We start from the raw sequence: 15,914 nt of genomic DNA, 5'->3' as shown, positions 1-15,914 counted from the left end.
TGTCATGCTGATTGAGTTTGAATAACAGACTGGAAGCTTCAAAAGGAGGGTGGAGCGTGGAATCATTGTTCTTCCTCTGTCAACCATGGTTACCTGCAAGGAAACACGTGCCGTCATAATTGCTTTGCACAAAAAGGGCTTCACAGGCAAGGATGTTGCTGCCAGTAAGAGTGCACCTAAATCAAGAACTATCAGATCATCAAGAACTTTAACTATCTAACGTTAGCTGGCTGGCTTGTTAGCTAACGTTACATGACTTGTGTACATCACCCGTTGAATATGGCTGGTGTCAGTAAACGTCTGCAAAAAAGCATAATGAAATTGTTGCCAGCCGAGCTGGTTAGGCTGTTTTCATGTTGTCCAGAGGTAAACAAATCATCGGCCAGAGCATCAAGTGTGCGCTCCGAGAGCGCTCCGAGATGGGTGGGGCTAAAGCTTAAGAGGGTGTGAACAATGCTGAATGGGTGTAGACAAAGAAGATCTCTTCACTCGATAGCAAAACATTCAAAGGCGATTTTTTCAAAAGTGAGTTTACAAGGTGATCAACTTTCAAAGCAGAATTACTTTCCCATTGTTCCTCAAATGCAGTGTATGTTTTACCATTTTGTAGCTCTGAGTCTCTACTTTTATCCAATGTCAAAAACACCACTTCACATTTTGCTACATGAGACCGAATCCAGGTTGTGAGTCACAAATCAGAAAGGCTGAATCTGATTACTATGTAACCGCTCTTTCGGATTGTAATGAGAACCCGGCTAAATTCTGGAAACTGTTAAATCCCTGAAGGGATTGACTTCCTCCTCTCTGCCACCAGAAATTAATTAAGACAATGGTCAGCGGAGTCAATCACCACCTTCCGGAGACACCTGAAACCCCACCTCTTTAAGGAATACCTAGGATAGGATAAAGTAATCCTTCTAACCCCCCCCCCCTTAAAAGAGTTAGATGCACTATTGTAAAGTGGTTGTTCCACTGGATATCATAAGGTGAATGCACCAATTTGTAAGTCGCTCTGGATAAGAGCGTCTGCTAAATGACTTAAATGTAAATGTAAAAATGTCTCGTTACGGTGAAAAAATGCCATCATTGGTGCATTTAATCACCATTTTATTTCAGTGGGCTCTCTCTTTGAAAGACCTTCTAAGCCTATTCACAATGATATTGGGCTGGATGCTGATAGGGGAAACTTGCTGAATGGTCAGAGAAATCACAGGCAAAGCTTTTCTTTAAGACTATTGTTGTGGAAATTCTACATAGGGACATTCGAAGTCAATCTTAAATGAATCATTCTTTATTATCAGCATGGTGGAGAGGTTCCAACCAACTCAATGCACCAAGTACACATGTCGATCAGGAGCAATTCCCGGGGCAGTCCCGTTAGTTCTCTTATATACAGACAAGTTATATTTCCAGGATTTAGCTTATTCATCATTCATAATTAATTCATCATTAACATTGGCTTCATCCATGTGACCGACCAATACAGGGTCATGCGTGTGACAGACCAATACCTCACAAGGCTTTTTCTCTCTAAGCTGAGACCTTGAAACTGAGATATCCCTTTCTCAAAACAAGGTTCTGGGCATACTGCCAAATTGCAGATACTGATAGTGAGGATTCGTTCAATCAGTCATTTGCATGAACACAGAAATTGGTTATTAGAAAATCACAAACATAACAATTTCCATCACATTGACAGAAAAAGAAGCACTGGATCCTTTGCTAGCAATAGACAGCAAAAAATCCACAGGGTGTAACCAATTGGATCCCGGTCTGCTTAAGTGTGTAGTGCCCATCAATGTTGGCTCAATAACCCATATTTTGTATTTAACAATGTTATAAAGAAATATTTCAAAAGTATGGAAATAAGCACTGTGCTGTCACTCCATAAGGGCAGGGATAGTATTGATCGTAATAATTATCGCCCCATTTCTAGGCTTCCTTGTCTTGCTAAGATTTTTGAATCCTTGGTAAATGTACAACTTTGCTCCTTAATTATCTGAGAAATGTATTTAGAATGTAAACCAATCTGGTTTTAGGCCTTAGCATAGCACTATTACAGCAACCACTTTAGGTCTTAATGATTTTCTCAATGCTTTAGGCACTAAAATGAAATGCGCTGCTTTGTTTGTGAACCTGTAAAAAGCTTTTGATACTGTTGATCATGCTATTTAATAGAAGAAGTTGTCCTCGAAAGGCCTGAGTTCTGACGCCTGTTTGTAGTTTCACGATTATCTTAGTGTCACGTCTGCTCCCGCTCCCCCTCTCCCACGCTCAAGGCCACCAGTTCACTCATTACGCACACTTGCCACCATCGTTACGCTCATTCCCGAGTCAGCATTGATGCTGTTTCTCCTGTCCAGACGCTCTTCTTGTTTTGTTTCATGCCTATTTATTATTAAATCCACACCCTGTACTTGCTTCTCGTCTTCCAGCGTCTGTCGTTACAGAACCGTTACAGTAAGTTACAGAACTCAGGCCATTGTGATTGATGGGGTTAGGTCTGAATTTCAAGAAGTACATAAAGGTGTACCACAGTGGTCGATTTCTTCACTATTTATATAATCACCATTGGTCAATCTGTAAAAAAAATCGTAAACTTAATCTAAACTCAGCAAAAAAAGAAACGTCCTCACTGTCAACTGCGTTTATTTTCAGAAAACTTAACATGTGTAAATACTTGTATGAACATAACAAGACTCAACAACTAAGACATAAACTGAAGAAGTTCCACAGACATGTGACTAACAGAAATGGAATAATGTGTCCCTGAACAAAGAGGGATCAAAATCAAAAGTAAGTCAATATCTAGTGTAGTAAGTACTGCAGTGCATCTCCTCCTCGTGGACTGCACCAGATTTGGCAGTTATTGCTATGAGATGTTACCCCACTCTTCCACCAAGGCACCTGCAAGTTCCCAGACATTTCTGGGGGGGGAATGTCCCTAACCCTCACCCTCTGATCCAACAGGTCCCAGACGTGCTCAATGGGATTGAGATCTGGGCTCTTCGCTGGCCATGGCAGAACACTGACATTCCTGTCTTGAAGGAAATCACGCACAGAACGAGCAGGTGGCATTGTCATGCTGGAGGGTCATGTCAGGATGAGCCTGCAGGAAGGGTACCACATGAGGGAGGAGGATGTCTTCCCTGTAACGCACAGCGTTGAGATTGCCTGAAATGACAACAAGCTCAGTCCGATAATGCTGTGACACACCACCCCAGACCATGACGGACCCTCCACCTCCAAATCGATCCCACTCCAGAGTGCAGGCCTCGGTGTAATGCTCATTCCTTCGACAATAAACGCAAATCCGACCATCACCCCTGGTGAGACAAAAAACGCGACTCGTCAGTGAAGAGCACTTTTTGCCAGTCCTGTCTGGTCCAGCGATGGTGGGTTTGTGCCCATAGGCGACGTTGTTGCCGGTGATGTCTGGTGAGGACCTGCCTTACAACAGGCCAACAAGCCCTCTCAGCCTATTGCGGACAGTCTGAGCACTGATGGAGGGATTGTGTGTTCCTGGTGTAACTCGGGCAGTTGTTGTTGACGTCCTGTACCTGTCTCTCAGGTGTGATGTTTGGATGTACCGATCCTGTGCAGGTGTTGTTACATGTGGTCTGCCACTGCGAGGATGATCAGCTATCCATACTGTCTCCCTGTAGCACTGTCTTAGTGTTAGGAGAATTATGTTCTCCAGGTACATAACCCAATTTAATTATATTACTCAGTCTGCAAACTAGAATTTGTAAGATCCTGGTCGAATGAAACAGACGGAGGCCCAGCTAAAATAGTTAAAAAGGTTTATTCACGGGAACGTTCGAAAATAAAAAAACAATACATTTTATACTGACTTCTCATGCCCACACATTCACACAACCATACACTCAAACAGACACACACACATACACACAAACAGACGCACACAATGTCCTGCTACGCACACACTGTCTCACTACCCAGCCGACAGAGATTAGTGACCTTGTCCTAGACACGTACTCCCTGTTCTCTCCCAAATCTCTAGTCAGATCGGCACCAAGCTCAGACAGTCTGTGTTTAAAATACCAGAAAGACATATTGTCTTTACCCTAATTCTGACTAGACTACACATTTATTGATTCTGATTTTATACATTCCAATCAATTCCATACAATTATATGTTTCAGGGCGGAACATTCTAATCATTCAATTAACAGATCATTTTCACCTAACACTTAGGCGTCTCACAGTTACGACATTGCAATTTATTGCCTTGGCCACATCTGCAGTCCTCGTGCCTCCTTGCAGCATGCCTAAGGCATGTTCACGCAGATGAGCAGGGAACCTGGGCATCTTTCTTTTGGTGTTTTTCAGAGTCAGTAGAAAGGCCTCTTTAGTGTCCTAAGTTTTCATAACTCTGATGTTAATTGCCTACTGTCTGTAAGCTGTTAGTGTCTTAATGACCGTTCCACAGGTGCATGTTCATTAATTGAAGCATGGGAAACGGTGTTTAAACCCTTTACAATGAAGATTTGTGAAGTTATTTGGATTTTTACGAATTATCTATGAAAGACAGGGTCCTGAAAAAGGGATATTTCTTTTTTTGATGAGTTTATATGCGTATGATACTATTATACATGCTATCACCCCGACTGTTGATCTGGCTTTGTCAAAATTACAGTTAGATTTTATAGCTATACAGGAATCCCTTGCAGATTTTAAACTTTGTCTTTATACTGGCAAAACTAAATACATGTTTTTAATCTCTCGTAATAATGTTTCAGATGAACTACATGTTCACAGATGGTTCTCCAATCGAACGTGTTCCCGCATTTAAATACTTTGTCATTTTGGATTGATATGGATTTGACGTTTAAAAATAGTAGTATCATCCACATATTGATTAAGTTTACAATTTTTTACAGAACACCAAGGTAACCTGCCTAAATGACTAGCACTCACGTCTGTAGGCATGAATTGCTTTGAAAGGCTGGTCATGGCTCACATCAACACCATTATCCCAGAAACCCTAGACCCACTCCAATTTCCAACCACACCAACAGATCCACAGATGATGCAATCGAGAACATCACCACCTGGTATGGCAACTGCTCGGCCTCCGACCGCAAGGCACTACAGAGGGCAGTGCGTACGGCCCAGTACATCACTGGGGACAAGCTTCCTGCCGTCCAGAAACTCTATACCAGGCGGTGTCAGAGCAAGGCCCAACAATTTGCCAAAGACTCCAGCCGCCCTAGTCATAGACTGTTCTCTCTGCTACTGCGCGGTAACGGGAGCACAAGTCTAGGTCCAAAAGGTTTCAGCTTCTACTCCCAAGCCATAAGACTACTGAACAACTAATCAACTGGCTACCTGGACTCTTTGCATTGTCCCCACCCCACCCCCATTTTTAAGCTGCTGCTATTCTCCGTTTATTATCCTTGCATAGTTGAGAAAGGGAGAGAGAGACCTTTTCAAATAATCATTACATGAATTGCATCTGGAGTGAAAGAATATATGAATTCTACTTTATAATTTCACTTTCTGTGAAACTATGAATAATATTCTGTAAATGAGTTCATGCCAACAAATCCAATATATGTCATTAAAAACTGTTCAGTAAGGACAACTTTTATCAGACCAGGGGTGAAAACCTGATTGGCTGAACACGGTACACAACACACTGGCCTTCTTGCCTTTAAATCAGGTTAAGGAGGAAACTGTAGCCTTTGCAGTCTGAATGGAGAATGTTTTATGTACAAACCGGTCCATGGATACGAGTGTATTTATTTATTTTTTATTTCACCTTTATTTAACTAGGTAAGCCAGTTGAGAACAAGTTCTCATTTACAACTGCGACCTGGCCAAGATAAAGCAAAGCAGTGTGACAAAAACAACAACACAGAGTTACACATGGGATCAACACACATACAGTCAATAACACAATATAAAAATCTGTATACACTGTGTGCAAATTAAGTAAGGAGGTAAGGCAATAAATAGGCCATAGTGGCGAAGTAATTACAATTTAGCAATTAACACTGGAGTGATAGATGTGCAAGTAGAAATACTGGTGTGCAAAAGAGCAAAAAAACAAATATGGGACGAGGTAGGTAGTTGGTTGGATGGGCTATTTAAAGATGGGCTGTGTACAGCTGCAGCGATCAGTAAGTTGCTCTAACAGCTGATGCTTTAAAGTTAGTGAGGGAGATATACGTCTCCAAATTCAGCGAATTTTGCAATTCGTTCCAGTCATTGGCAGCAGAGATCTGGAAGGAAAGGCGGTGAAAGGAGGTGTTGGCTTTGGGGATGACCAGTGAAATATACCTGCTGGAGCGTGTGCTACGGGTGGGTGTTGCTATGGTGACCAGTGAGCTGAGATAAGGCAGAGCTTTACCTAGCAAAGACTTACAGATGACCTGGAGCCAGTGGGTTTGGCGACGAATATGTAGCGAGGACCAGCCAACGAGAGCATACAGGTCAAGGATCGGTAGGATAGTCAGTTTTACGAGGTTATGTTTGGCAGCATGAGTGAAGGAGGCTTTGTTGCGAAATAGGAAGCCGATTCTAGATTTAATTTTGGATTGGAGATGCTTAATATGAGTCTGGAAGGAGAGTTTACAGTCTAGCCAGACACCCTGGTATTAATAGTTGTCCACATATTATATGCACATTTGTGGCCTGCTGGAGGTCATTTTGCAGGGCTCTGGCAGTGCTCCTCCTTGCACAAAGGCGGAGGTAGCGGTCCTGCTGCTGGGTTGTTGCCCTCCTACGGCCTCCTCCACGTCTCCTGATGTACTGGCCTGTCTCCTGGTAGCGCCTCCATGCTCTGGACACTACGCTGACAGACACAGCAAACCTTCTTGCCACAGCTCGCATTGATGTGCCATCCTGGATGAGCTGCACTACCTGAGCCACTTGTGTGGGTTGTAGACTCCGTCTCATGCTACCACTAGAGTGAAAGCACCGCCAGCATTCAAAAGTGACCAAAACATCAGCCAGGAAGCATAGGAACTGAGAAGTGGTCTGTGGTCACCACCTGCAGAACCACTCCTTTATTGGGGGTGTCTTGCTAATTGCCTATAATTTCCACCTGTTGTCTATTCCATTTGCACAACAGCATGTGAAATTTATTGTCAGTCAGTGTTGCTTCCTAAGTGGACAGTTTGATTTCACAGAAGTGTGATTGACTTCAATCAATCAATCAATTTTATTTTATATAGCCCTTCGTACATCAGCTAATATCTCGAAGTGCTGTACAGACACCCAGCCTAAAACCCCAAACAGCTAGTAATGCAGGTGTAGAAGCACGGTGGCTAGGAAAAACTCCCTAGAAAGGCCAAAACCTAGGAAGAAACCTAGAGAGGAACCAGGCTATGAGGGGTGGCCAGTCCTCTTCTGGCTGTGCCGGGTGGAGATTATAACAGAACTATGCCAAGATGTTCAAAAATGTTCATAAGTGACAAGCATGGTCAAATAATAATCATGAATAATTTTCAGTTGGCTTTTCATAGCCGATCATCAAGAGTTGAAAAACAACAGGTCTGGGACAGGTGGCGGTTCCATAACCGCAGCCAGAACAGCTGAAACTGGAATAGCAGCAAGGCCAGGCGGACTGGGGACAGCAAGGAGTCACCACGGGCGGCAGTCCCGACGCATGGTCCTAGGGCCCAGGTCCTCCGAGAGAAAGAAAGAGAGAAGGAGAAAATTAGAGAGAGCCAAGATTTTCAAAATTTCCATAAATGACAAGCATGGTCAAATAATAATCAGGAATAAATCTCAGTTGGCTTTTCATAGCCGATCATTAAGAATTGAAAACAGCAGGTCTGGGACAGGTAGGGGTTCCATGACCGCAGGCAGAACAGTTGAAACTGGAATAGCAGCAAGGCCAGGCGGACTGGGGACAGCAAGGAGTCACCACGGCCGGTAGTCCCGACGTATGGTCCTAGGGCTCAGGTCCTCCGAGAGAAAGAAAGAGAGAAGGAGAAAATTAGAGAGAGCCAAGATTTTCAAAATGTTCATAAATGACAAGCATGGTCAAATAATAATCAGGAATAAATCTCAGTTGGCTTTTCATAGCCGATCATTAAGAGTTGAAAACAGCAGGTCTGGGACAGGTAGGGGTTCCGTAACCACAGGCAGAACAGTTGAAACTGGAATAGCAGCAAGGCCAGGCGGACTGGGGACAGCAAGGTGTCATCATGCCCGGTAGTCCTGACGTATGGTCCTAGGGCTCAGGTTCTCAGAGAGAAAGAGAGAACGAGAGAATTAGAGAGAGCATACTTAAATTCACACAGGACACTGGATAAGACAGGAGAAGTACTCCAGGTAACCAACTGACCCTAGCCCCCCGACACAAACTACTGCAGCATAAATACTGGAGGCTGAGACAGGAGCGGTCAGGAGACACTGTGGCCCCATCCGAAGAAACCCCCGGACAGGGCCAAATAGGAAGGATATAACCCCACCCACTTTGCCAAAGCACAGCCCCCGCACCACTAGAGGGAAATCCTCAACCACCAACTTACAATCCTGAGACAAGGCCGAGTATAGCCCACAAAGGTCTCCACCACAGCACAAACCAAGGGGGGGCGCCAACCCAGACAGGAAGATCACGTCAGTAACTCAACCCACTCAAGTGACGCACCCCTCCTAGGGGCGGCATGAAAGAGCACCAGCAAGCCAGTGACTCAGCCCCTGTAACAGGGTTAGAGGCAGAGAATCCCAGTGGAGAGAGGGGAACCGGCCTGGCAGAGACAGCAAGGGCGGTTCGTTGCTCCAGAGCCTTTCCGTTCACCTTCACACTCCTGGGCCAGGCTACACTCAATCATATGACCTACTGAAGAGATAAGTCTTCAGTAAAGACTTAAAGGTTGAGACCGAGTCTGCGTCTCTCACATGGGTAGGCAGACTGTTCCATAAAAATGGAGATCTATAGGAGAAAGCCCTGCCTCCCGCTGTTTGCTTAGAAATTCTAGGGACAATTAGGAGGCCTGCGTCTTGTGACCGTAGCGTACGTATTGGTATGTACGGCAGGACCAACTCGGAAAGATAGGTAGGAGCAAGCCCATGTAACGCTTTATAGGTTAACAGTAAAACCTTGAAATCAGCCCTTGCCTTAACAGGAAGCCAGTGTAGGGAAGCTAGCACTGGAGTAATATGATCAAATTTCTTGGTTCTAGTCAGGATTCTAGCAGCCGTATTTAGCACTAACTGAAGTTTATTTAGTGCTTTATCCGGGTAGCCGGAAAGTAGAGCATTGCAGTAGTCTAACCTAGAAGTAACAAATGCATGGATTAATTTTTCTGCATCATTTTTGGACAGAAAATTTCTGATTTTTGCAATGTTACGTAGATGGAAAAAAGCTGTCCTTGAAACAGTCTTGATATGTTCGTCAAAAGAGAGATCAGGGTCAAGAGTAACGCCGAGGTCCTTCACAGTTTTATTTGAGACGACTTTACAACCATCAAGATGAATTGTCAGATTTAACAGAAGATCTCTTTGTTTCTTGGGACCTAGAACAAGCATCTCTGTTTTGTCCGAGTTTAAAAGTAGAAAGTTTTCAGCCATCCACTTCCTTATGTCTGAAACACAGGCTTCTAGCGAGGGCAATTTTGGGGCTTCACCATGTTTCATTGAAATGTACAGCTGTGTGTCATCCGCATAGCAGTGAAAGTTAACATTATGTTTTCGAATAACATCCCCAAGAGGTAAAATATATAGTGAAAACAATAGTGGTCCTAAAACGGAACCTTGAGGAACACCGAAATGTACAGTTGATTTGTCAGAGGACAGACCATTCACAGAGACAAACTGATATCTTTCCGACAGGTAAGATCTAAACCAGGCCAGAACTTGTCCGTGTAGACCAATTTGGGTTTCCAGTCTCTCCAAAAGAATGTGGTGATCGATGGTGTCAAATGCAGCACTAAGGTCTAGTAGCACGAGGACAGATGCAGAGCCTCGGTCTGACGCCATTAAAAGGTCATTTACCACCTTCACAAGTGCAGTCTCAGTGCTATGATGGGGTCTAAAACCAGACTGAAGCATTTCGTATACATTATTTGTCTTCAGAAAGGCAGTGAGTTGCTGCGCAACAGCTTTTTCTAAAATCTTTGAGAGGAATGGAAGATTCGATATAGGCCGATAGTTTTTTATATTTTCCGGGTCAAGGTTTGGCTTTTTCAAGAGAGGCTTTATCACTGCCACTTTTAGTGAGTTTGGTACACATCCGGTGGATAGAGAGCTGTTTATTATGTTCAACATAGGAGGGCCAAGCACAGGAAGCAGCTCCTTCAGCAGTTTAGTAGGAATAGGATCCAGTATGCAGCTTGAAGGTTTAGAGGCCATGATTATTTTCATCATTGTGTCAAGAGATATAGTACTAAAACACTTAAGTGTCTCTCCCGATCCCAGGCCCTCGCAGAGCTGTGCAGATCCAGGACAGCTAAGCCCTGGAGGAATACGCAGATTCAAAGAGGAGTCCGTAATTTGCTTTCTAATGGTCATGATCTTTTCCTCAAAGAAGTTCATGAATTTATTACTGCTGAAGTGAAAGCCATCCTCTCTTGGGGAATGCTGCTTTTTAGTTAGTTTCGCAACAGTATCAAAAAGAAATTTTGGATTGTTCTTATTTTCCTCGATTAAGTTGGAAAAGTAGGATGAGCGAGCAGCAGTGAGGGCTCTTCGGTACTGCACGGTACTGTCTTTCCAAGCTAGTCGGAAGACTTCCAGTTTGGTGTGGCGCCATTTTTTTTGAGCAGTGTATATTGGAGTTACATTGTGTTGTTTAAGTGTTCCCTTTATTTTTTTTGAGCAGTGTATATAAAAAAAATGTTTACATAGAACTATGCATAGTGATGCAGGAAAAAGCTGTTTTAGCTGTTTGAAAAATGCTATATTTTGTTGATCAATTGTATGTTTCCTCTCTCTCTCTCTTTTCTCTCTCTCTGAAAGGATGGAGAGGAACTGGAGCACTTTCAGATCGAGTGTCAGAAAGATGGCTCATGGAACAGTTTTGTCCCACTTTGTGAAAGTAAGAAGTGGTCATGTGTGTGTGCGCCTGCATGTGTTTGTATGTTGTATGGCATTGAATTTGGTTCAGTGCGAGTGTCATGTTTAATGAGGCCTCTAATTCACATAGGAACTACCTGGTCCTTTCATTGTATTCTGCCTCTGTGTATATATTTGCATTGTACAGTACTCTGTCTCCTCTTTCCCTCCCTCCATATTCTCTCTCTCCCTCTTTCCCTACTCCTCTCATCCACCGCCATCCAGAAATTGAATCTCGGAGGAGCCGTTGATCTCTGCCCAGCATTCTAAGAAATCAGATACTGTACTAAAGCCATGCAGTGACATCTAACCAGTACCCCTATACAGACTTGGTGTCTTTAAGTTCAGTGCTTCTCTAGATTACAAGGTTATGGCATTGGCAAGGAGAGAAGAGCAATCATAGGAAGTCATAAGGAATCTTTTCCCCTTGTCTCCCTCATCACACTGTACTGTTGACTCTGGAGTGTGACATCACACACTGCAATAAACTCTGGAATCTTTCTTATTCAGTGTGTTTGTGTTTATTTCACTGTAATACTTTATTTGTATTTATTTAGTTAACTAGGCAAGTCAGTTAAGAACAAATTCTTATTTACAATGACAGCCTACCCCAGCCAACACTGGGCCAATTGTGCGCCACCCTATGGGACTCTCAATCACAGCCAGATGTGATACAGCCTGGATTTGAACCAGGGACTGCAGTGATGCCTCTTGCACTGAGATGCAGTGCCTTAGACTGGTGCGCCACTCGGGAGCCCAATACAAATTCAATTGAATAACCACAGCCTAGAACATAGAATCTCAGAGCAGAAGGAGAAGCATGCCATATTTAGCACTATGGAGAATCCACAACCTCTATGGTGGACTGAATTCTTTAGCGTCATGAGCACATGACGAGATGTACAGTGCCACTAAAATATGCTTTCTCCCGTTGGCTCATCTCTCTTCTATCAGTCATTTTATTGGTGATCATCAGACTCCCATCCATTCAGTAGTCTGTAATAGTCCGGGTTTTCCCCAAAGAATATAAGAAAGGCGCTGCGTCACATTGTGGACTGGCTGCACCACTATGTAAAAATTGAAAGAAGGAAATGGCAGTTACAGGGTGTTCAAAAATCTCGGCACTTTTCATTTATCTGCATTTCCAGCCATTATAGTTAGCCTCACAAAGTGTTTTACCATTTTCTTTTCATGATAACCAAGTAGAAAAACATTTTTTTTTTTTACATAAACAGTTACATTTATGAGTTTTATTGACTAAATTAGGTCAGTCAAAGCAAAAACCTAATAAAAATCCATTTACAGTACCAGTCAAAGGTTTGGACACATCTAATCATTCAAGTGTTTTTCTTTATTTTTACTATTTTCTACATTGTAGAATAATAGTGAAGACATCAACACTATGAAATTACACATATGGAATCATGTCGTAACCAAAAAGTGTTAAACAAATCAAAATATAGTTTATATTTGAGATTCTTCAAAGTAGCCACCCTTTCCCCTGACGACAGCTTTGCACACTGTTGGCATTATCTCAACCAGCTTCATGAGGTAGTCACCTGGAATGCATTTCAATTAACAGGTGTTTCTTGTTAAAAGTTACATGTGCATGTTCGTGAGAGTCTCTGCTTTTCATTAATAGTTTGTAGCACAAACCATTTCAGACTCTACAGATGTTTTTTTTAACTCAAACAGGATTGGTGGGTCCCCCGCGGGACGGTTGGGCTAACGTAGGCTAATGCGATTAGCATGAGGTTGTAAGTAATAAAAACATTTCCCAGGACATAGACATATCTGATATTGGCAGAAAGCTTAAATTATTGTTAATCTAACTGACTGTCCAATAAACAGTAGCTATTACAGTGAAAGGATACCATGCTATTGTTTGAGGAGAGTGCACAGTTATGAACATGAAAAGTTATTCATTAACAAATTAGGCACATTTGGGCAGTTTTGATACAAACGGTTGAACGGAAATGCAATGGTTCATTGGATCAGTCTAAAACGTTGCACATACACTGCTGCCATCTAGTGGCCAAAATCGAAATTGCGCCTGGTTTGGAATAATACATTATGGCCTTCCTCTTGCATTTCAAAGATGATGGTACAAAAAAACTAATGTTTTTTTCTTTGTATTATCTTTTACCAGATCTAATGTGTTATATTCTCCTACATTAATTTCACATTTCCACAAACTTCAAAGTGTTTCATTCAAATGGTATCAAGAATATGGATATCCTTGCTTCAGGTCCTGAGCTACAGGCAGTTAAATTTGGGTATGTCATTTTCGGGATCCATCCTTGTCTCACAAACACCACTCTAGCTCAGCCCCCGTTAATCACACAGACTAATGGTTGGTACCAACAGATGCAGAAGACAAAATCCAACGGTATACACCTGAAGTCTTTAGCTCAAACACACTTAGATTTGGGGTTAAAAGTCCAAATCTCGCCGGCGTCGCGGTGGGACTGATTGTGTTAAAAAAAATCCTGTGGAGAACCCTGAAGTCATTAAAAAATCATTCATATTATCAAGTACATGGAGAATAAATTATATCCGCCGATCTAATGACATGTTTGTGCTGCTCATGTCCCATGTTTCCTCTTTAACTCTTGTCCAGTTGTCGATCCATTTCTTCAAACCATACAGTATTTGCTAATACTCTTTTTCCTCTCCTTCCTCTCTCAGTGGTGGATTGTGGGACTCCTGGGGAGGTTGCCATGGGTGACGTCATCTTCGAGAGCTCTGGCAACAGCACCCTGTTCGGTTCTAAAATCCAGTACACCTGCAGGGAGTCCATGTACCAGATTCACCCCAAGATCAACAGTATGTTCCCATCTTAGGGCCCAAAGTTTTCTTGACCATGCAACCTGACCAGGAAAAACTCTGGTCCCTATAAGAGCCAGGGCCCGGTTTCCAAAAAGCATCTTAAGGCTAAATTCATCGATATAACCTTCATAAGGTAATCTTTAAATTTCCGAGCGGCTTCCCAAAATCGTCTTTATTAACGTTGCACTTGAAAACGCTCGTACTATAACGCCTGCCTCAGAGCACTCTTAGAACAGCAAAGTGCGTCGCTAGATTTCCGCTAAACATAGAATAAAGATGTTTCTGTCTCTCTGTGACCGCTGAAAATGTAATTGTTAAATATAAATAGCCTAAAAAGTTTGCAATGTTATATACAAGGGAAGCAAGGATTCAATTTTATTTTTATGAAAACCGAGATGCACCAAATTGTAAAATGCACCAAATTATATGATAGCTAGATTGGGCTACATATTGACATTACTTTCATATATATGTACAATCGATAGACCTACCTAGTACTAAACCATTGGATTAGGCTACACCTGAGCCGCTTCAATATTCGTATATTAGGCCTATAGGCTACTATTAAATGAAAGCTCGTGCATTTCACTGTAGCCTAACCAATAATCTAAAGGTCAACATAGAGGGGTGCCAGTTGATGTATGACACATCCTGATCGCCATGTTGGAAGCCCACCACATCAATTATTTCGACAACTACAGCCGAGTGGCTACCACATGCTGCATGATAACAGTGCCTAAAATAAGTTGATTCATCATCACGGTCAACTTCTGTGCAGTATTTGGCTACTCTAACAAAGCAGGAAAGACCACAGGATTTTTTTTTTTACAGATGACCTGCAATCATGAAACACCAACGGAGACAAGACTCAAGAACTGTCAGAAAAGCAAAGAAACCTTTTTACCCGTGAAGACCTGAACCCACTGGTAAGTCCGATCGTTTTTTTTTCTCTCCCCCGTTTAGTTTAGCTGTTATGCTAAGTTATCCAACATTAGCTAGCTATATAGCTTTTAGTCTAGCTATTAACATGTCTCTTACATAGGCAGAGAGTGAGTTTCAAGTATTTCAGGAAGCAATTTTTTTTACCATAAAAATGCAGCTTTATAACGAAGGATTGTATGCATCTATCATTGCATTTGCAGACTAATGTAAGCCTACTATTCCTAATGTGATGAGTAGATTGGATAGTCATAATTTAGGCTATTAATGAGTGTGTAGTGGAATAGGCCTACGGGTATCTTTCCTTTGCACAGGAAAAATGTGGCCTTCGATAAACATTTAATAAAATTCTACTACACTTTACATGACTGGAGACATTAGCAGAATCTTTTTTAAGATTACGGTAGCCTAGGCCTACTCTGTTGACAGAACAATAAAACAACCTTTTCTTAGATGCAACCATGCAATCTAGGCTTATGAGAAGGGGTAATGGCTAGAAGGGATCCAGCTTTTGTCAAATTAATGTTAAAAGTATATATTTTTTAGCAATTTAGCTGAACCTTTTCCTAACCTTAACCTAATTATCTTAACCTGCTGTGCAATTTCTACTAACCTGCTACAAAAAAGTCAAATTTGATGTTAATTTGACAAAAGCTGGATCCTAGCCATGACCATGAAAAGGGGAGAAACAAATTCTACAATATGACGTCCAAATAGCCTAGAAGAGGATATTATTGTCTAAAAAGACTCCAGAGGTACTGACCCAATGATAATTTGTTGAGAACTTAATTCATAAGAGGGGAAATGTATGGACATTACAGTCATAGGAAAAAGGCCTCAATGGGGTAGGACAACCTGCTGTGTTGACGATTGGTTGTTCCAGCAATAGATTGAATCTTTATACAACACTAAAACAACTGAATGAATTAAACACAACCAAACAATCAAGAGCCCTGATGATATAGATGACCTAATGAGTTTACAGTATATTCTAACATCAGGTGTGCTTTTCATTTGTTTATGTACTGTAGGTTCACCAGCTGACCTCTATCAAGACACCCATCGACTTGATTCCCACTGTGAAGATGAGCAATGCTGCAGCAGTTTAGTACTTT

The 15,914-nt window shown here is 42.2% G+C and overlaps 1 protein-coding gene across 3 annotated transcripts in view; it reads left to right on the top strand.

Annotated features, from left to right (window-relative positions):
- masp1 (MBL associated serine protease 1) overlaps window positions 1-15,914 on the top strand; it is a 61,117-nt gene that overhangs the window by 36,755 nt on the left and 8,448 nt on the right. For 2 of the 3 annotated variants that reach the window (XM_071359536.1, XM_071359535.1), the window contains exons 8-9: window positions 10,936-11,014; window positions 13,720-13,857. In XM_071359536.1, the coding sequence (XP_071215637.1) occupies window positions 10,936-11,014; window positions 13,720-13,857 (217 nt within the window). Of the gene's footprint in view, window positions 1-10,935; window positions 11,015-11,256; window positions 11,537-13,719; window positions 13,858-15,914 lie in introns of those variants that run through there. The other variant, XM_071359537.1, reaches the window with a different exon arrangement.

The sequence above is a fragment of the Salvelinus alpinus genome, chromosome 22 (genome assembly GCF_045679555.1).
Source record: "Salvelinus alpinus chromosome 22, SLU_Salpinus.1, whole genome shotgun sequence".
Lineage (NCBI taxonomy): Eukaryota > Metazoa > Chordata > Actinopteri > Salmoniformes > Salmonidae > Salvelinus > Salvelinus alpinus.
The sequence above is the reverse complement of the archived record's forward strand: the minus strand, read 5'-3'. Positions and strand labels throughout refer to the sequence as shown.